The sequence below is a fragment of the Schistocerca nitens genome, chromosome 3 (assembly GCF_023898315.1).
Source record: "Schistocerca nitens isolate TAMUIC-IGC-003100 chromosome 3, iqSchNite1.1, whole genome shotgun sequence".
NCBI classification, from domain to species: Eukaryota; Metazoa; Arthropoda; class Insecta; order Orthoptera; family Acrididae; genus Schistocerca; species Schistocerca nitens.
The window spans coordinates 70832654-70854648 of record NC_064616.1 but is presented as its reverse complement, the minus strand read 5'-3'; the positions used below and the strand labels follow the sequence as shown (position 1 = coordinate 70854648).

Sequence of the window (21995 nt, the reverse complement as noted above, 5' to 3'; positions counted from 1 at the left end):
ATGGAATGAACATGTGAGGATTGTTGTAGGGTCTACTTCTGTTTAGTGGGAGAATTTTGGGTTCGCCTGTAAAGGAGACTGCATACAGGACGCTAGTGTGACCTATTCTTGAGTACTACTCTAGTGTCCACGATCCATGCCAGGTCGGATTAAAGGAAGACATCAAAGCAATTCAAAGACGGTTGCTGGATTTGTTACTAGTACATTTGAATTACATGCAAGTGTTACAGAGGTGCTTCAGGAAATGAGATGGGAATCACTGGAGGCAAGGTGAAGCTCTTTTCAAAGTACATTATTGTTGAGAAAATTTAGAGAACCAGCATCTGAAGCTGACTACAGAAATGATTCTACTGTCACCAACATACATTTTTCATAAGGGCTATGAAGATGAAATATGAAAAATGATGAGTCATACGGAGGCCCACAGACAGTCATTTTTCCCTTGCTCTATTTGCTAGTGGAAGAGGAGTTGAATTGATTAGTAGTCTTAAGGGTACCGTCTGCCACACACTGTACACTGGCTTGCAGAGTATATATGTAGAGGCAGAAACTTAAGAGGGACCTTACTCCATGTGAGACAGGATTTAGCTCAAGTCTGGAAAGGACAGAGAAACAAATCAAAAGCTCTTCCTCTCATTTAAGGCAAATAAGTTAAGTGTCACCTAGCTTAGATTTTTAATCAACGAAAACACTGAAACAAGCTTCATTTGCAATAACAATATAATTTATGGATAACAATAATGTTGCACTTAGAACAGTTTACCTTCCTGGAACAGCTTTTGCATTTTTCTTCCAAAAAGATCTTGCATCTGTGTCTTCTTCCATATTCCACTCAACTCAGCATCATTAGAAAGGTAGTAGGAAACCAGGCAATCTTGCGATTGCCAACCACGAACTCAGCTGTCAGCAACGGATAACTGACATAACCCCTTTTTGATTCCATTAAATAATTATTTACACATATTTTAAAGTGTACTCAAAGGGAAAGTAGCAGACACCGATGCAGAAGCCTGAAACATGGAAAGCAGTAAAGTGCCATTTATGAATCATGACAGAAAAAATAAGACAGGGCAGACTAACATGGTGGAAGGACAGGAGCATAAGAATTGAATAGGTGGTAGGTAATGGCAGGGTGAGGAAAGTAACAAAATTCCTAACACAAACAGCAAAACAGTGACAAAGAGGATAGAATATTACATACAGTGTGGTGGCAGTGAAGGATGAGAAACTGATAAAAGCAGTAAGTTTTCTGCAATCTAATCAAAATTATATAAAAGAAGTTTGGATCATTTAGAGTCAGATATAAAATAAATATAAATTGCAGAATATATTTCACTTGACAAACAGATAAGCTTCTACTACCTCCAACTTTGGCTCCGACGGTAATGAAGTATACAGCCTTAATAGGCAGCATAGTGAAGTGCACAGTCCAGCAAACAGTAAAAATGTGTCTAAAAGAAGATTAATATTGTTTCTCCCATACAATTTCCCATATTATACATGAGTTCTTGAAAAGAAGCAACTAATCGCTTACATATTAGTATGTGGTCAACATGTAACAATATACATTAAACTGTTGTACTAAGATAGATACATGAGATTGAAACAAGCATTAAACCATACATGAAGAAATGGCAATACATAAATCATTACAACGATGACTGATACTGAAGATTCAGTATGGTGGGAAGCACCCATATGCTGCAACCAAAAACTCTAAAACAACACAAGATTGAACCAAGGAATGAATGGAATTCTTCTTGGAGCATATACACAGCTTCTATGGAAGCCCATATAGCATCAACAGTGGTTGCTTGAAGATCACGTTTGTGGATGTTGCATTGTGTGCTGATTTTGGGAACAACTCACGTGATGAATGATTGAAATTGAATATGATGATTCATGAGGCAGTTGTCAGTGTACATAATTTCCTATGGTTAGTAAATAAAGTTAGCTGGTATTTTGTTCTATTGGGTTAGAAATTTACCACATTATAAGAATTTTCTGCAACATCGGAAATAAGACACATAAGTTGGTTATTGCAATGGTGAACTTGCGCTACATATCAATCTATTACAGAAATTGTATTTTCATGTGGAGATTTGTTGGCTTCACCAACTCACAAGCAAACTGTCACACTCCAATAAAACCTATGCCTCAGGCTATATTAAAGGTCAGTCTGCCAGCACATTTAGTTTTCTTCCTGCTCTCCATATCAAAAACAAATGTAGCCAATTTGTAACTTCTGCAGAAAGAAATAATTAGATTCAGTGATTCTTACTGACTACCATGTACTATGATCCAACTGGTTACAATCATCAACAACGAATTGCCAACAGCAGAATGCAACAGAAGAGTTGCTGACAATATAAGTGTACTTCAACTTCAATCATACCCCAGATATGTGCAATGGACAAAATGTCGGGCAAAGCTACATTCCACGAAAGCAATAACACTGTCATTATTTGAGAAAGGTGGCACACTCCTTGCACTGATGAAATATAGTATGTGGAATACTTAACACAGCAGATCAGGTTGAAATGGGCTTCATCTGAAAATATTACCTCACATTCTGCAGATGGAGTTTTTTCTCTGTCCAGCCATCTTGATTTAGATTATCCTAAATTATTTCAGGCAAATGTTGGGATGGTTCTTCTTCAAAGGCCCAGCTGATCACCTGTCCTGCCCTCAAAATGCATACTTATTTATTTTGTGTTTATGTATATTTTTTGCGATATTTATTTTCATTCTATTATGTGACAAATCCAGTATCACTCTAAAATGATCCCTGAATGAGTAAACAAAAGGAGGAATGAATTTTGCCAATCAACACAACACTGCTTTCACATGCTGCTACATGCCCACTGCAGTTCAAGATACAAAAGTGTTTTTGGTTTTTGAACAAATAAATTGAGGTTCATTACAATGTCTGTCCTCAGGCCATCCAACACAAACTGCATTGAACTGCTGATACCTGCAGATCTGTGTCCACTGTAAAGCTACAATATTGTACGAACACTGTGGGTGAAGTTGTATAGCATCTTACAAGGATGTGGACAAAACAACTATAAACCTGTGTACTGGGCAAACTTCAAGATGGCACCGAATGAAAATGACGAGTGCAATAGCTTTGTAAGGAAAATTACAAATTATGATGAAAAGTGCATACTGTGCGAAAAAAATCAGTACTTATTGTGATAATACTTGTCTGGCTTGTTATATTATTAAAAAAGGCAATAGAAGAAGAAGAAGAAGAAGAAGAAGAAGAAGAAGAAGAAGTGTAAACACTGAAAAATACGAAGATGAACACGTGTGTGCAGTATCAACGACCAACACTGAATATTTGCAAGAAAATGGGACGTATTCCCACTGCTATTATGATAAAACGTGCCGACGAAGGAATAACGTGTCTAAAATGTGAAACAGTTTAGCACTATAAGCATGCAAATGTAAGTCCAAAACGAAAGACTTGGTACTGTTTCAATTGTTGCAAAGACAAAATGCATGAAAATGTAAACAGAAAAGACACTAAAGACGATATTATCATGTTTCTATTACATGACTTTGTGGGTTAAAGCTAAAAAAAGATGAACTTAAACAACAGTGTGAATATCCATTGTACAGTGATGTGGTAATAGAAAATTTGACTAGTAAAAATACAGGCGACAGGACCAATCAACATTGTCGAAAATACCAGAAAACTGAAAAGCAGTGTTGAGTGCTCGGAATGTGGAAACATATTCCATTTTTGATGTGGGAAAGTACATCCCTCACTAAACAAACAGCAGATAACTATAAAAAACTGGAACTGTGATGAATGTAGGATGAAAACTATTAGGCCAAAAATATGTAATGTACCCAATTATAAAGGACTTGAAGATATTGAAATTCACATAATCACGCCAAATAAAAGAAACAGAACAACATGGATTGTGGCACAAAAAGTGCATATGTATTTAAATCATCTAATAAAAACTATAGCAAAAAATCATGCAGCAACCCAGATTTGAAGGTGCCCATTTTGAATTTGGGCAACACAAACAATGTACGAAATGCAACAGATAAAGTACAAGATGGAACAGAGTGTCAAGAACTACCAAGGGAAAAAACAACACACATCAGAATATACTCTGATGGTTATAGAAGAAGGATGGCTACAAAAACAAAGACGCTGACAATTAAAAACACATTAAAATTGAAGGCATAGCGAAACCTGGAGCAAGATTCAACCAGATTGTAGATTGTATTTTATTGGTCCTGTTGTCTACATAGAAGCTTATGCGTAAGACATTGGACAAGTCAAGTTATAAATATACAGGCTGAAAGTAATTTCAAGGCATACATATTTAAGCTTACAATAATACACTTTACACGTAAGTATTTATATAACACATTTCATAAATTTAAATATTCTTCAATGGAGTAAAAGCAGTGATGCTGTAAATATGACTTAAGAGATTTTCCAAATGTATTGACCTCAGTGATAGCTTTTATGTTTTCAGGAAGTTTGTTATAAAGCTTAACTCCCATGTGAAAAGTACCTTTTTGGCACAGTGCTGTGCTGATTTGAGTCATATGTAAGTTTCTGTTTTGTCTGGTAAAGTGCTCATGTATATCACAGTTTTTATGTAGTCTCTGGTCCTTGCCTATTACATTTAATTTAAAGAACAAAAGGGTTTCCATAATGTATACACACGGTAATGGGGGAATACCAGATTTCTTAAACAGGGGTTTACAAGAGTCTCTAGGCTTGCACCCAAACAAGATTCTAATGGCCCTTTTTTGTAGTTTAAAAGTGCTATTAGCTATTTTAGAGTTTCCCCAGAAGGTGACCCCATATCTAAGACGAGAATGAAAGTACGCGTGATACGCATTCAATACTGTTTTCTCACTACAGCATGATTTTAATGAACAAAGAAGATAACATGTTTTGCTCAGTTCTGCATTGAGATATTCAATATGCTTATTCCATCTGATGTTACTCTGCAGCCAGAGTCCTAAGAATTTGGTTTCAGTACTGTTACCAACTGGTTCGTCATTGATAGAGACTGATGGGATAAACATGTCCTTGTTAGGAACATTGTGGAATTTTAGAGCAACGGTTTTCTTACTGTTTATTACAAGCTGATTACTCTGTGCCCAGCTGCTAAGTTGTTTCGTGACCGTGTTTACTGTCTGCTGTAACTGTTCATCGTCGTCTCCTTTTAGTAGAATCGTGGTGTCATCTGCAAGTATGATTGATTTGTGTGCATCAATATTTAAGCTTAGATCATTTACGTACAGAAGAAACAGAAGGGGTCCCAATACAGATCCTTGGGGTACACCACATTTTATTTGTTTACAGTCAGATAAGTGATTAGATACAGTTTTTAGTTCAATATTTGTGTGCTTGACGCACACTGCCTGCATACGATTTGTCAGGAAGGAACTGATCCACTTGTTGGACAGACCTCGAATACCATATAGTTCTAGCTTTGATAGCAGAATTTTATGGTCCACCATGTCAAAAGCTTTTGACAAGTCAATAAAGACTCCTATTGTTTCCTGTTTTTTGTCCATCAGGTTTAGGATGGAATTGATGCACTCATAGACAGCAGTTGTCGTTGACCTCTTATTTCTGAATCCATGTTGTTCATTACATAGGATGCTATTTTTATTTATAAATTTCATAAGTTTCTCATACATAACTTTTTCCAGTACTTTAGAGATGCAGGAGGAAATTGTGATAGGTCTGTAGTTATTTACATTGTCTTTATCCCCTTTTTTATATACAGGAATAACTTTTGATGTTTTCAACACATCGGGGAACGTGCCTGCCTGAAGTGAGCAGTCGCATAAATGTGTGAGTACTTCAATTAGGTTTGATGCGCTCTTCTTTAACATTGTTGCAGGTATACCATCAATACCTGCCGAGTTGGAATTTTTTAGTCCTTTTATTGCTTTAGCTACTTCATCTTGTGAAACAGAACTGATGTACATTGATCCTTTACAAGCACTTATTTTATATTCATTTGCCTGGATGCTCTTAAAGTTTGATTGTAACATATTTTCAGCAACACCTGTGAAAAAGTTGTTAAATGTGTTGGCTACTTCTAAGGGGTTTGTTACTTTTTTATTTTTATGTGATAGTGTTATATTTTTCCAAGGTTGTCTGTATTCTCCACATTCTTTTTTTATAACACTCCACATAGCCTTTGATTTATTAGCTGAATTATAAATGATTTCATCATTATGCATTATTTTTGCTGCTTTTATTACTTTTCTTACTATTTTGGAGTATTTTTTATAGTATGCGCGTACTACAGATGAGGAATTTTTTGAGTTACATATTTCATGAAGTAGTCTTTTCTTCTGGCATGAAACCCTTATTCCCTTTGTGATCTAGCTGTTTGTTCTAGAGTTTCCCCGTATGGTTAATGTTTTCAGTGGGAATGCAAGTTCAAAGAAATGGGTTAATGTATCAATGAAAGTGTTGAATTTTTCATTTATATCGTTCATTTTGTACACTCCTAGCAATTTTTCTTTCTGTAATAAGTTGTTGAAGTAGTTCACATTATGCTGATTATAGCTTCGATACGCTGTTCTAAAAGACATGTTGTTAATAATACTGCCTTGTACTTTTATGCTTAATATTTGAGCAAGATGATCACTAAAACCTGCATTGAAAATTATTAGTGAGGTGTTGTGTAAACTCTTCTTTACTAGAAACTGATCAAGAGCTGTTTGACAAGTTTCTGATACTCGGGTAGCTGCTTTTACTTCAGCCTTTAAATTGTAGGACGTTGCAAGGTTCAAAATGGTCTCCCTATTTCCACTATTCGTGAGGAAGTCAATATTGAAGTCACCACAGATTATCAATTCACAATCCATTTTATTTACTTTATTTAGCAATGACTCCATTTTGTTTAAGAAAAGTTCAAAATTCCCAGATGGTGATCGGTAAACTGTAGCAATAACCAGGTTGAACTGAGTAATTTTTATAGCTGCAATTTCATAATCCTTTTCGACAACACTGAAGATTGCAGTAATCTGTCAAAGAGTGACTTTGCATTTCTTACAGGTGGTTCCAATGATGTATACCGTGATGAAACAGCTGCAGCAACAACAGCTTTGAGGAAAACTTTGGGCAAGTTAACAAACACAAATGTTATATTATTTAAAATACCTCATCACTACAATTTAACTGAATCATCATGTGTAAACAGAGAAATAACCAAAGCTAACAAGTATTTTGAAACAATCTGCAAATAGTTTAAAAATGTAATGCTTTTAGATATTAAGGAATGTATCAGTTGTAACCATGAACCCTCTGACAATTGTAACTGCTAAAGAACTTGTCATACAAGACATGGTCAAGGCCTAAGTGGATTAGTAAAGACACTGCTGGGCCAAAAAATACTCAGTGTGGTAAATAATAAATTATCCTGTATCAGCAATTTAGGACATGTCTCAAAACTCAGAACCAGATCAAGGAAATTTATAAGGCTGACCAAGCCTGAAATGTGTCAGACTTGGTCAAAACAAAGAGCTTCAGAACATAATACAAAAAACACACTTAAAGTAAATAATCAAATTAAGCCCAATGTAAGCAATGCACCACCTTGCAGCAAAAATGAACTACTTTTGTTACAAATAAAAGTACAATCCTTAAGACACGAAGTCAGTGAACTACAGCATTACCTGGAAGAAATTAAGTGTGGCATTCTCTGTGTGAATGAACACTGGATTAAAAGTGCAGAAATAAGCTTATTTGTACCATTTAGCTACTCACTGGCAACAAGCTACTGTAGACCAAACAATGCCCATGGTGGAGTGTCCATTTGTATCAACAAAATTTTGAATCTAAAATATTCAATCATAGACCTCATAAGCCTGTCTGTTAAAGAACTTTTTGAAGCATCTGCCTTGGTTATACACACTCAAACTCATTATTGCAACAGTTTACTGACCACCAGCTACTGATGAGGAGAGATTCACAGAAAAAGTATCTGAATTAATCTAACTCACTGCCAAATATAAGCAATATAAAACATTTATCACAGGAGACATTAATATAGATGTAAGAGTAAAGAGAAAAACTGTGGTACACATCCTAAATATTTTAAGATCAATCAATTAATACTGCTTAAATGAAAAACCAACCAGAATGGAGGCATGCCTTGACAATATAATTAGCGAGGTGTGCAGGAATCGAGCAGAGTGGGAGACCATCCAATTAGGACTATCTGACCATGATGGAATATGGCTCAAAACTGGAAAACTGACACTTGATGATACCATGATGCTAACTACATATAGAGCTCTCAAGGATGAGAAAACTGAAATAATGAGAAATGAACTGAGTAGAATAGAATGGGCAAGAATACTAACCATTGACAAAGATATAAATTAAATCTTTTCTGCATTCATATCCAATATAAAAAATACATTAGACAGTAAACTGCCCTCTCATTACTAAGAGATATAACCCCAGCAATATGCATAAACCACAACACACAAAAAAGTGGTACACCCCAAACCTCAATAAAATCAGAATCCTTTTACTCATGATGAAGAACAAAATTGAAGAGAGGTCAAGAAAACAAGAATAGATATATAAACTTAAGAACAATATACAAATCCAAAATTAAAGCAGCAAAAATGAAAGCAAATGAAGAGTATATTTTAAATTCTAAAAACAACTGTACTAAAGCTACACGGAACATAGCTAAAAGTGAGACAAACATGGGAAAGGAAGAAATCAGTAACCCAATTAATTGTAAGATTCAATGAACACTTCATAAACTCAGTAAATGCCCACGTACCAAAAAGTGACGATTTAACTGATGCGGAAACTCTTCTTTTGCGATCACAGAATAAAACAGCTAAAAGATTTAACTGGAGTAGAATAACTGCTACAGGCATAAGTAACTCTGTAAACAAGCTGAACAACTCTAGAACAGAAGACTACTATGGATTCAGTAACTTTGTAATAAAGGCCATAATTAATGAAATTAGAACTCCTCTACTCTACCTTGCAAATAAAATCCTTGATGATGGCATTTTCCCTGATTGTCTTAAAATTACAGTTACACTCCCCATATACAAAAAGGGTGAGAGATAAATACCAGATAACTATAGACCAATATCAATTGTCCCTTTAGTGGCCAATATCATTGAGAGTTGTTCACACACACAGATTTACATGTATTTTGAGAGCAATAAATTTCTAAATGACAGACAGTTTGGATTTAGAACTAATCAATCAACCATGAAAGCTATTGAAAGCTTGATAACTGAAATCCAAAATGCATTTGAAAGGAAACTGACCACCTGTACAACACTCTTAGAATTAAGCAAAGCATTTTATTCAGTATCACACAAGATAATTGTTAGAAAAATTTGGATATTATGGTACCACTGACAAACCACTTAATTTGATTAAATCATACCTAAATAACAGGTGACAGTGTATATGAACAATGAAAGGTCAGAACTAATGAAAATTAAGAGAGGAATTCCACAGGACTCTGTTCTTAAGGCCGTCCTTTTTATTGTCTATGTTAACGACTTCTCAGACTATATAGCCTGCAAAAGTGTCTTATATGTTGATGATATGGCCATGATCTCCACAGGTGAGAGTATGCAAGAGATGGTAAACAAAAATAATGAACTTTTTGAAAAATGTAGCGTGTGGTTTATTGCTAAGCAGTTACACTATGTGATCAAACGTATCCGGAAACCTGGCTGAAAATGACTTACAAGTTCGTGGCACCATCCATCAGTAATGCTGGAATTCTGTATGGCGTGGGCCCACCCTTAGCTTTGATGACAGCTTCCACTCTCACAGGCAAATGTTACAATCAGATGCTGGAAGGTTGCTTGGGGAATGGCAGCCCATTCTTCACAGAGTGCTGCATTGAGGAGAGGTATCGATGTCGGTCGGTGAGGCCTGGCACGAAGTCAGCGTTCCAAAAAATCACAAGGGTGTTCTAAAGGATTCAGGTCACGACTCTGTGCAGGCTAGTCCATTTCAGGGATGTTATTGTCGTGGTACCACTCCGCCACAGGCAGTGCATTATGAACACGTGCTCGATCGTGTTGAAAGAGGTAATCGCCATCCCCGAATTGCTCTTCAACATTGGAAAGCAAGAAGGTGCTGTAAACATAAATGTAGGCCTGAGCTGTGATACTGCCATGCAAAACAACAAGGGGTGCAAGCCCCCCTCCATGAAAAACACGACCAAACCATAATACAACTGGCTCCAAATTTTACTGTTGGCACTACAAACGCTGGCAGATGACATTCATCAGGCATCTGTCATACCCACACCCTGCCATTGGATCTCCACATTGTGTACTGTGATTTGTCATTCCACACAACGTTTTTCCACTGTTCAATTGCCCAATGTTTACACTTCTTACACCAAGCGAGGCGTCCTTTCGCATTTACCGGCGTGATGTGTGGCTTATGAGCAGCCACTTGACCAAGAAATCCAAGTTCTCTCACCTCCCGCCTAACTGTCATAATACTTGCAGTGGATCTTGATGCAGTTTGGAATTCCTGTGTGATGGTTTGGATAGATGTCTGCCTAGTACACATTTCGACCCTCTTCAACTGTCGGTGGTCTCTGTCAGTCTACAGAAGAGGTCGGCCTGTACACTTTCGTACTGTACATGTCCCTTCTCGTTTCCACTTCACTATCATATAGGAAACAGTGGACCTAGGGATGTTTAGGAGTGTAGAAATCTCGCGTACAGACATATGACGCAAGTGACACCTAATCACCTGACCATGTTAGAAGTGCGCGAGTTCTGCAGAGTGTCCTACTCTGCTCTCTCGCGATGTCTAATGACTACTGAGGTCGCTGATAGGGAGTAACTGGCAATAGGTGGCAGCACAATGCATCTAATATGAAAAATTTGTGTTTTGGGGGGTGTCCAGATACTTTTGATCACATAGTTTATGTACAAACAACACAAAAACAGAAGATATTTATTTTAATCTGAAGGTACGGAAAGAAGAGAATCACAGTGTCAAACTATTGGGGCTAAAAATAGACCAAAGGCTCTCATAGGATGACCATATAAGCTACCTGACAGGCGAATTTTCATGATTGATATTCCTGCTGTATAAACTAAGACGTTCTGCTGTGTAAACTAAGATATTCTGTCAGTAAAAGTTTATTGATAATTTGCTACTATGCATTCTTTTAGTCACAGCTACAACAAGGGATTCTGTCATGGGGTACTTCAACAGGCACAAACTGTGTATTCAAATGGAGGGAAAAAAAACAGTAATTAGATGTATACAAGGATTGGGTCCAAGAGAAATCCGTAAGGAGCACTTCAACCTATTAAACATAACGACCCTCCCAAGTCTCTACATGTATAACTGCTTAATATACGTAAAAGAAAATATACAATTTACACAGAGAATGAATTTACATAGCACTAGAAATAACTGCATGCTTGATATACCGTATTCTAGGCTGTCACTGACACACAACAGTCACAAACACCTAAGTCTAAAGTTATATAATAAACTGCCACAATCAGTCAAAACCCTCATGCACTTTAAATTTGAGGACGTACTAGAAACATGGTTTAAAAATAAAGCACGATACTCAACTGAAGAATATCTTGGAAGTAATTTGGAAGGAATGTATAAACAATGAAATAATATAATTACCATTAACTAAATGTGTAAAACTGTATAATTAATTCTTGATTGAAATGAACAATGAACTAGTGTAACTATCATTAACTAAATGTGTAAAACAATATGATTAATTCTTGAATGTAAACTATATAATGATTATTACTGAAATCTTCCGATTAGTAAGAAGTTTATGGGAAATACGGAAGCGTCCGATCCCGCCCGTCTGCTTTGACCCATGACATCACAAATATGGCGGAAACAAAAACAAACACACACACTTTCCACAAGAAGCCTAATGACACTAACGGGACAAGCGCGGGAAATGGGGTGTTTTGGGTGGGGGGCAAACTAAATATAAACAAATTTAGACGCCTTGCGTAGCTACAACGTGTAAGTGAAGACAGCCATGCATGAATACCCACCAACCTCCCCAGGGGTTGTAACCCCTGCAACCCATAGAAGATAAAGATGCTTCAGTAGCTGATTAGTGTTTTTTGTCTTAAAAAAAAAAAAAAAAAAAAATCTCACGGGATAGAACGAACAGATCAGAAAGATAAATATAATAAACTAAAACAGAAATTGGAGGAAACAGATAATTAAAATAAGTAATAAGTGTTTTTAAATTTAACAAAAAAAAAAAAAAAATCTCACGAGATAGAACGAACAGATCAGAAAAGTAAATAAAATAAGATAAAACAGAACTGGAGACAGCCACACTCAAACCAAACTCCGCGCCGTCATGACGTCACACACGACAACACCCTTACGTCACGGGTCAAAGCCGACGCGTGGGATCGGACGCTTCTGTCGACCCAGTTTATGTATATATGTAAAATAAATATAAAAATTACTAACTACTAAAAAGGTGTGTGTGTGTGTGTGTGTGTGTGAAATGTATGCGTGGTACACATGCTGAATGGCTAATAAACATGGTGCAATATCCATTCATCATTACATTCTTCTATCTAATGATCTGAACTGAAAACATCAACGGGAGAAAGGAAACAGAGGAGTGGGGGGGGGGGGAGGACTGTTCTTGGGAGCCAATTATTCTACCCCTGATTCATCATCCACACAAGCTGGTACTTGCTTTCATATTGCCAGGTTGTTTGTTGCCTCTCCAATTTCTGGTACTGGCATAAGACAAGTGTCTGCTGCTAGACTTACACGGTATGTTCTTCATGTCCCTTAAGTTTGAATTCATTTGAGACATTACCTTTCGTGTTCTTCTAAAGACACTTAGTGTATAAACTTTAATATGGTATTAGCTTCGTCACTCATTAACAGTACATATAAGGAAACACATTTCTATGGGCAGTCACTGTAAGTTCATAACTGTGAATTGGTGAATTGTGTACTGTTGGTTTAATGCATACTCTGGGAAAAGAATGCGTATAGTTACTGTACCAACATGGAAAAAGAAAAATTTTACTCTGTCTTGATAGTGTTGGGATCATTACAGGCAAAGCACAAGCTCAGATTGGACAAGGGTGGAAAGGAAATTGGCCATTGCTTACTCTAAGGAACCACTCTGGAATTTGGTATAAGTGATTTAAAGAATGCAAGTGATTTAAAGAAGTGACAGGAGATCCAGATGGCAGATTAGAATTCGACACCTGCTACTCTCAAAGATGAATTGAGTGTTTTAACCAGTACAATGTTTCAATGTTCCAGTAGTGTGTACAAATTAACTGATATAGTTAATTTCTGCACACTACTGGAATATTGAAACATCTAATGGCTATTCTATAACAGGCTTAATGCTATGCTTAGTCATATGTATGAATAAAGTTCCCAATTCGCAGCATGGTCACTACATATGTGGCACTAAATTGGACAGTGATGGACACTAACTACAGTCCTGACCTTTGGAGCAGCACGACTCCCTGTTCACTTACATTGCTGCAAAGAAATCAGTAAAAATGTAATTCCAGAAATCTGTTAATTTGAATTAACAAATCGTACCTTATTTTTGTAACAAAGATAGGGAAAAAATAATATCTGGTACACGCCTACTGGACTACTCGAAAGTACCAGGCAATCATCAAATATTTTGCGAGTTGTGATGAAATGTGCTTCCGATAACCATTTTTCAGACTAACACAACCAACCATCCCCTCCCCCCCCCCCACTCCTGGGTCCCTCGTTATGAGCCCGGAAGCTACAGCATGTGCAATCCCCTCTCCCTCCTCAAACTGTCAATACTATCTTGGCCCCACATCCTTTAAGTAAAATAGTGAGAATCACATCTTGTGTACAAGCACAGTGTAGAGTAGGCCTACTGAAATTTTATATCTGCAAGATTACAAAAACTCTGTGTGAACCATGGTACTAAATTCTGAGACATTAAGTTACATAGTAGATATTTTGTAATGTGAATGTATATGTCAACAGAAACCTCTGCTCATCTGCCTTTTCTTTTTAATATGCAACACCTGGGAACCGACCTTACCACTAAACCAACATAAGTTGTAATAAATAGGTTAAATATTGCAAGAAAATAGGTTTCAGTTGACTTGTTATATACTTCAAGTACACACTTTGTACAAAATGCAATCAAATGGGACCAAACAAAAATCAATCATCAGTAAAAGTTTGCTTTGTTAGTATAACCAGTTTAATCAGACAATTACTTATCGAATTCAACATCTAGAATATCTGCAGCCTACTAGGTTTAACCCTTTAAGAAAAAACTGAAAATACAAACACAAAAATCAGAAACTATAGCTACAGAAAACTTGTTTCTGTTTGATAATCATGTGCTAAATAGTCCTTGAATTGTTAATATGTATGACAAATCATTTGAGGCAGTGTATGTTGGGCCCTACTGGAAAACCAATGTTGCAGTTATGATCTGCTTAACAAAAAGCAGATGGATGGAACCACAACTTCTGGTTGATCAAAATCAAGAAAGGACTTAAATTTTAATGTATCACTAACATCCAAGTCACAAGGATATGTCAACAGCATTACAATGTTGAGGAAACAAAATTGCCCTCAAGGAAATTACCCAGCACTCGGTGGGAGGGAGGGGGGTTAGTGAAATCATGGGAAATCTAAATCATCATGTTTCTGGTAACATAAATTCTGTTGCTCCCATGTATGAGGTCAATGCCACTGTGTTACAGCAATGTGGTGGAAATTTCTTTTTTAAATGGTGGGCTGTTAGTTTGCCAAACTTGTTTAAAAATAAACAACAATTTGAATTTATTCCAATGACTGTCAATTACCCTCATCAATGTCTTCACCATGACATCTATTTGTGCCAAATCTTACGAGACAGATTCCTGCAAGATTTTACATATTAAGAGTCAGAAGGAGGCAACGCAGCTGAGTGTTATGTGAATAGCTTAAAGCTAAGTTGCACTATGACTCTGTCACTCTCAAAACAAGTAATACTATTTTCACACTGGACGATGATACACTAAAAGCCTTCTGGGAAGTGTTGTCTTCCAGTTTTCATAAATACACAATTACCTCAGTTTCAGTTAACATCACAACTGTTTGACGAAATTTTACGTTTATGCACATTCCTTCAAGTTTGCAAAACATTACGGGAGTTTGTATCACACAGTTTAAACTACCAACGTACATATTCTAATGCAAGGATTTGGGAAATTTAATCGTATTCAAGAAAGTATCCAAGCTGTCACGTAACATTTCAGTATAATATTTAGAGAATACTGTACTTTGTTCCTATTACCATAAAATACTGTCATGCTTGATATCTTGCGGTAACAACGCAAACATGGTCTTTATAAACCAACAAACAGGAAACTGTCTTCCATTCCATTCACATCTTCATCATCCACACTTACTTTTAAGGGCTGGTTACTGTCATTGCAGCAGTACTGCACGGAAACTGGAGGTTTCTAGGGCCCCTCGAGTTTCTTATACGACACCCGGACTCCTCAGTTTATTTTATAAATTTTCATGTTCTTCCAGTAGCACTGTTTTCCATAACTGTCTCTTGGTATGGTTTAGCGACATTTACACCCTCCAGTAAATGAACTCAATCACAGTTTACATTCATTTCAAACAGCACTACACAATTGTTGCAAATACTCCACTTCACTATAAACAGTAAGTTATACTCTCATCTCGCTTTACTGCTTCTTCTGTATCTATTCGCTCTCTCTCCTCTAAGTCTTTAATTGTTGAAATCTATATCTTCAAAAGCCGAAATAATCAGCTAGTCTCATGTCAGCTTTCTTGTTCTTCAGTGGCTTTATCCATATTTATGCGACATAGACGCTAAACGCAGCATATTTTCTTTCAGTTTAAATAAATGAAAAATACATACAATCATCAACACAGGCATTTAAACGTACCGATAGCACACGTTTCACATGCCGAAACCACGGTAACCGCTATCCCTACTAAACATTTCAGAGGTTACATACTGCTCTTCAGTAGTCCACACCTCGAAGTTAAATTGCAAAGGCTGTGGGATTATTTTAATTCCAAACAGTCATTAATTCGGGTAATTTACCCACAATGAACCCAGCCTATTTTCTGTTGTCACAGAATGTTTTAACCTTAGATAGTTGCGTTATCTTCAGTTATATGCTACAGACATTTCTCCCCCCACCCCTCCCACTTAGATACACATCCGCATAAATGTTGAACGACTCACTCACACACAATAGCCACTAGCCAGCGTGCGCGCGCAAATTGCATCTTTTTCCCTGTTGACCTATACCGACGCACGGTTGTGTTTGTTTATACTGCCATCTATAGGTAAGATCAGAGGAATTACGTAACAATGTTTTCTGCTGTGTGGAATAGGTGAAGGTTGAATTTTCATAACCTGTTTAATGTTATTGCTACACGTACAAGTTGCTGAAGTGGGGTGGAATTGTAGCTCCTGAACTGTAAGTGTTTATTCAGTTACTGCGTATGCAAGAAGAGGGACGCTTTATTAAGCAGTTCTTCAACCGTAACAGGTGAGCATCGTAGCAGACAAGTTTCATTTTCGGCACTCGTAAGTGTTGTAGGAGTGACGATAACTTACAGGAGTACATTTGTGTGTTTGCGAGCGCGCGCTTGCTTTCTTACGGTTTTCTCTCATTTTTCATTTATATTCGTAGAGTCAGTGTAATTCGGGTGTTAGAACGTTGGTTTAGAAATGAAGCTCATCTTCTTTCCAACAGTTTTTTTTTTTTTATTATTATTATTTCTCATGCATAGTTGTGACGAACTATATCACTAGTGCTTATAAGTATCAATAAGTTGTTAGTTCGACTAGCAAAACAGCAGGACAAAATGCTTCATACTTTTTGCTATATTTGGGGATTTTTTGTTACAGCACCTTTTTATAGTAAACAACGACTGACTTCAATTCTTATGGGAGTAATTTATTGCCGCATTAACGACCATAGTACACATTGTGGAACGTTTGACAAAATCGCAATCACACTCCTTGCTCAGTTTTATACTTCATCTGTGGCTATCTGATCTGTGTTACTGCTGATTTCGCCCGCTAGAAGCCCCTCGCGGAGAAATTGATTGCATGGCAGTTTTTCCAAAAGAATTGAATTGCCCCTTTTTGTAAGTTGATCGCTGGTGACACTCGTAATATGTCGCACATCATCAACTCTTATAATTAGTAGGAAGATATGTGTTCTGTTGAATATACCTAGATTATGGATGAAGTGGTCATACCCTTGATGCTGTGACAGAACGGCCACCGTATACTGAAGAACATTGTTACTCAGGTTGTTATATAACTAACTGTTCTTTCCATTAAATCTGCACATGAAAGAGCAAACATTTGTCACCTATCCTAGAATCGTAATATGAGTTGGGAAGACAGCAACTTTCATTAACTGAATGTTCAATCTTAAATTTCTTATTTCATCTGTAATTTAAAAGCAACAGCCATCAACTACCCCTGTTACTGTTGTAGGCCTACGTAGTCCAGATTAGAAAGCATAAAATTTGTAAGGTAGTTGAGAGTATTTTTTATTTCTTCAGTCTTTGTTTGTTGCATGTTGTATTTTTCTGTCGTAGTGTAAGGTGTTTCTTTTAATAAGTTTGTGATTTACTTGGAAAAAAGCTCTCTTCATAAATGTGCTCAAGCCAGACATTGTGATTACATTCTGCAGAATAAAGAAACTTAACATGTATGTGAAATTGTATCCACATATCTAATATACCACGAAGCACAATTTCCTTATATTTTTACCTTTAAAAAACTGGTCAGATGTCATGACCTTGGCCTTTTACAAGAACTAGGAACTAGCTCTTTATGTAGATAAATGTAGTGATCTGCTTTCCAGTAACTGTAAAAATGTGATAAGTTTTGACTGCAGAATTGATGAGGATGTAATCTTGTAATTGCACAGTTTTATGGTGGCAGTGCCATTCATTTGCAGATGAGGTACCAAAATTTTGTATACCGTATACGACCTTAAAAACTGAAAGTATCCTAAATGATAAAAATCACTTTCTTGATCCTCAGGACATAACTGGGTAGTAATGGTACATGATACTTCTGTTTTCAAAATAAATATCGTGTGTTTCACATAAACACCTGTACTCTGCAGTGCACTGTGAATTGCATGGTGGAGGACCATCCCATTGTACCAGCTATTAGAGCTTTTTTTCCACTCAATTCATGTATGCACTGTAGGAATAATGATTACTTAAATGGCTGTGTGCTTGCTGTAATTAGTTTAATCTTGTCTCCACTATCCCTGTGGGAGTGATATGTGGGGGGAGGGGGGGTTGTAATATATTCCTAGAATCACCACCTAAAGTTGCTTTCTAAGTTGGTTTTCATGGGATAGTTTTCATCTGTCTTAAAGTGTCTGCCAGTTCAGTTGTTTCAGCATCTTTGTGACACAGCATGCCCCTTGCTTTTTCAGTTCTTAGAAATTGATGACTTAAGTTTCATTGATTATATTTTGTCATTGTCATTTATTGGTTCATTTTGAACTTTTGTATACTGCCATAGTGTATAGGATACAGTGCAGAAAGTGGCTGCATAACAGACTGTGAGATGTTGAGGAGGTTGGGTTCCATTGAAACTGAGCCAATATGTGACCAGTTTGCACGTTGTGCTGTCTCATTTAATACATTTCTTGTGCATTTAATAAGTGTACTTAGATTATATACACACAGGCTGAGCTTTTGAATTTATTATTACATACTCAGATGAACTAGTAGTTTGTAAGAGGGAAAGGAACCTTGATGGGCCTGTTCTTCCCCCACCGTTTCTTATGGTATAGTTTTCCCCATGATCCCATAATTGTGCAATTTTGATATTGTAATCTAACCTAAATGTGAGCCATACAATCCTTAAACTGTATCATTTCTCATGGGAAATCAGTGCTTATAGGTTTTTAATAACAGAGTTCTAAGGTTTGTTAGAAAGAAAGAGTAGTAGTGCCCTATTAATCAGCCATTTATTTATTTACTCATCTGTAGGCTATTTTGGCAGATATGTCAGATGAATATATAAATGATAAATAAAAATATATAAAATAAAGATATGCTCAGCGTACCTCCAAGGAGGTTGGCTCCTTGTGCAATGAGCGGAAGTAATTTTAGTGTTCTGCGAAGCTTGTAAAACTAGACTACCACGCGAAACCTCAGCTGCATAACACATGCATAGTACACTAGTGTAATGTCCTCCCCCCCCCCCTCCTCCCCCCCAAATGGCTTGGTTCCTTCCTCTGAGGTGTGAGTGGTTCTTGGTGACCAGTATCTGGATGACTTGGGATGGGTCATTTACCATGATCCAATAGGTTTCTCTTTTGCTGTCGTGTAATGTTTATTATTTTATTTATTAATTTTTAAAAAAATTTGGATGGGAGATAAGGAAAGGAGAAGTACTTCATTTCAGTTCCTATAATAATGTGTGACATCAACAACTAGTTCTATCTTAGCACAATTCAGTGCATCTTTAACCCATACGGACACAGACTCTGATTCATTTACTTTATGACAATTCCTCGTCCTAAGAATCAACGGCATTGTAGACATATAATAAGATGTACCACAATCTCTGTTATACACTTCACATATCTGAAATGTGCGGTAAGCAATAACTTCTCGGCTGGTAAAAGTCTCTAGCCCTGATACAATCGCCACTTTACCACTGCTAACTAGAGCCATAGTAACCCAACAATTACCATGTGCACTAGCATCTACATTAACAAGTGTAAGTGTATAAAGCTATTGATAATATAGCTATTACTACGAAGAGTGGAGTAGGTGCGCAAATTTTTCTGCTTGGCCCTTCAGTGTTCTGTGGATGCGTACTGAATTTTACACTTACTAATGCTGACACTAGTGCACATGGCAATGGTTGGGTTACTACATGGCAATGGTTGGGTTACTGTGGCTCTAGTAAATGGTCATAAAGTGGAGACTGTATCAGGGCTGGAGACTTTTAACAGCTGAGAAGTTATTGCTTATCGCACATTTCAGATATGTGAAGTGTATAACAGAGACAGTCGTTTACCTTGTCATATGTCTACAATGCCCTTGGTTCTTAGGATGAGGAATCATTGTTACTGTCCTTCAAAGTAGTCACCAGTGTTGTGTACAACCCATTGCCAGCGATGTGGAAAGCGTAGTATACCGTTAGCAGAGCCTGTTTTGTTGATGGCGCGAATGGAGCGGTCTACTGCCTGTCGAATCTCTGGAACAATTCGGAAGCGATTTCAACAAAATGGTTCCTTCATCTTCGGAATCAAATCAAAGTCGCAGGGACTTAAGTCCGGGGAGTATGGTGGATGGTACAGTACCCCCCAGTCCCATTAACCGAACAGAGCAGCCACAGCTTGCGCTGTATGCACCCGCGACTTTGTACAACAAAGTGATGGGTGGGTTGTGCAGAAAGTGTCACAGCCCCTTTCGCAAAGCTGGTCACAGGTGATGCTTCAACAACAGTTTGCCATGGAGGAACATAATGTGTTAGGGTAACACTGTCACAATCGTACACGAGAATCACCATAACTTTAGACCGCTCCATTCACACCATCAACAAAATAGGCTCTGCTAAGAGTATACTACACCTTCCACATTGCTGGCAATGGGTTCTACACAACACTGATGACCACTTTGAAGGGCAGTAACAGGTGCAAACATGTAACTCTTTTGTATGAGTTGTGAATAAATAGTTGCCACTATTTAGGTTCCAACCCTCGTATATAAATAATGTTCTTACCTCTAGATATGTCAGGAACATAACATGGCCTAGTCAAAGGAACCATCCACATTAGCAGCAAGGGGAAACCATAGAAAGTTCGGGTCAGGATAGCCAGATGGGGAATACACCCTGATCCTGCTGAATGCAAGTCCAGGGCATTAAAACTGGAGGAGCCACGTCGCAGAGGAAGAGTAATCACTAAATACATTGTGAGTGCAACAGGCTTAGTAAATAAATCAGTGAACGAGAAATTTTTAAAATAAAAACACTACTGAAAAAGTGAAAACTCATGAACAACTTATATAACTCTGTGGAAAAGTACAAAATCCATGGCAAGTCAATCAGTGATATAGGTAAATTGTGAGACTTTGATTTAAAATGCCCCATCAAAAATAACACACCCGAGCATGGTATGTAGCACTGCTAAAAAGTATAATGCTCAAACACATGAAAACCTGCTGACACTGTCAGTATCAGTAACTACTGCATGAATGCTGTTGCTCTTCTTTTGTTGAAAGCTGATTACACAGTGTCTAATAAGCATCATACTACAAAGCGACTTTCCTTCAGTGAGAGTCGTTGAATGTACAGTCTGATTTAGGTTTGGGCATATTGTTGAGGAGACAGTAGAAAAATACGAAAGTATTAAGCTGTAGAAACTCGTGTGAACTGAATTTGAAGCTGAATTAGCTAATCTGTTAATAAAGTGTTTTTGGAAAACTCTTCAAAAGAGAACTTAGTGTACTTATAACAACTGCATAGAAATAAGATGACAGAATTAGTTCAGAATTGAGCATGTGGTCAAAAGCAGTTCAGTTGACATTTTTCTTGAAAGATTACAGTGATTATAATTTTGTATCATTTTTGTTTGATCGGGAGAGGTCATTGGTTATACCACATGACATATTAGTTTAGTCAAAGAAGGAGGGTTTGAGGAATATAAGAACAATTTCCTACAAAATAAATCTATGTTGTTGTTGTTGTTGTTGTCTTCAGTCCAAAGAATGATTTGATACAGCTATTTACACTAGTCCCTCCTGTATGAGTCCCTTCAGCTCTATATGACTTTTTCAATCATTTAATCATGTTTGCTGTAGTCAGTGTTTGGTCACCATCTACAACTTTTTCCTCGTACAGTTCCCCGTCGCCTAACTGATTATTTCTTGATGATGCTTCAGGATGTCTCCTTCATTT

General features: G+C 37.1%; 2 protein-coding genes across 7 annotated transcripts in view; one reads left to right on the top strand and one right to left on the bottom strand.

The window, feature by feature from the left end:
- The window catches only part of LOC126248032 (TBC1 domain family member 22B), a 261278-nt gene extending 244989 nt beyond the window's left edge, over positions 1-16289 (bottom strand). For 3 of the 5 annotated variants that reach the window (XR_007545403.1, XR_007545402.1, XM_049948639.1), the window contains exons 1-2: positions 15460-16287; positions 764-1010 (exon numbers count right to left, since the gene is read on the bottom strand). Coding sequence is in view for 1 of the 5 variants with exons in the window: in XM_049948639.1 (XP_049804596.1) it covers positions 764-825 (62 nt within the window). In the remaining 4 variants the exon portion in view is untranslated. Of the gene's footprint in view, positions 1-763; positions 1011-15459 lie in introns of all 5 variants that reach the window. The other 2 variants (XR_007545404.1, XR_007545405.1) reach the window with 2 other exon arrangements.
- Positions 16249-21995, top strand: part of LOC126248031 (tetratricopeptide repeat protein 39B-like) — a 332375-nt gene continuing 326628 nt past the window's right edge. The window contains exon 1 of one of the 2 annotated variants that reach the window (XM_049948636.1): positions 16249-16381. The gene's annotated coding sequence lies outside the window, so the exon portion shown is untranslated. The other variant, XM_049948634.1, reaches the window with a different exon arrangement.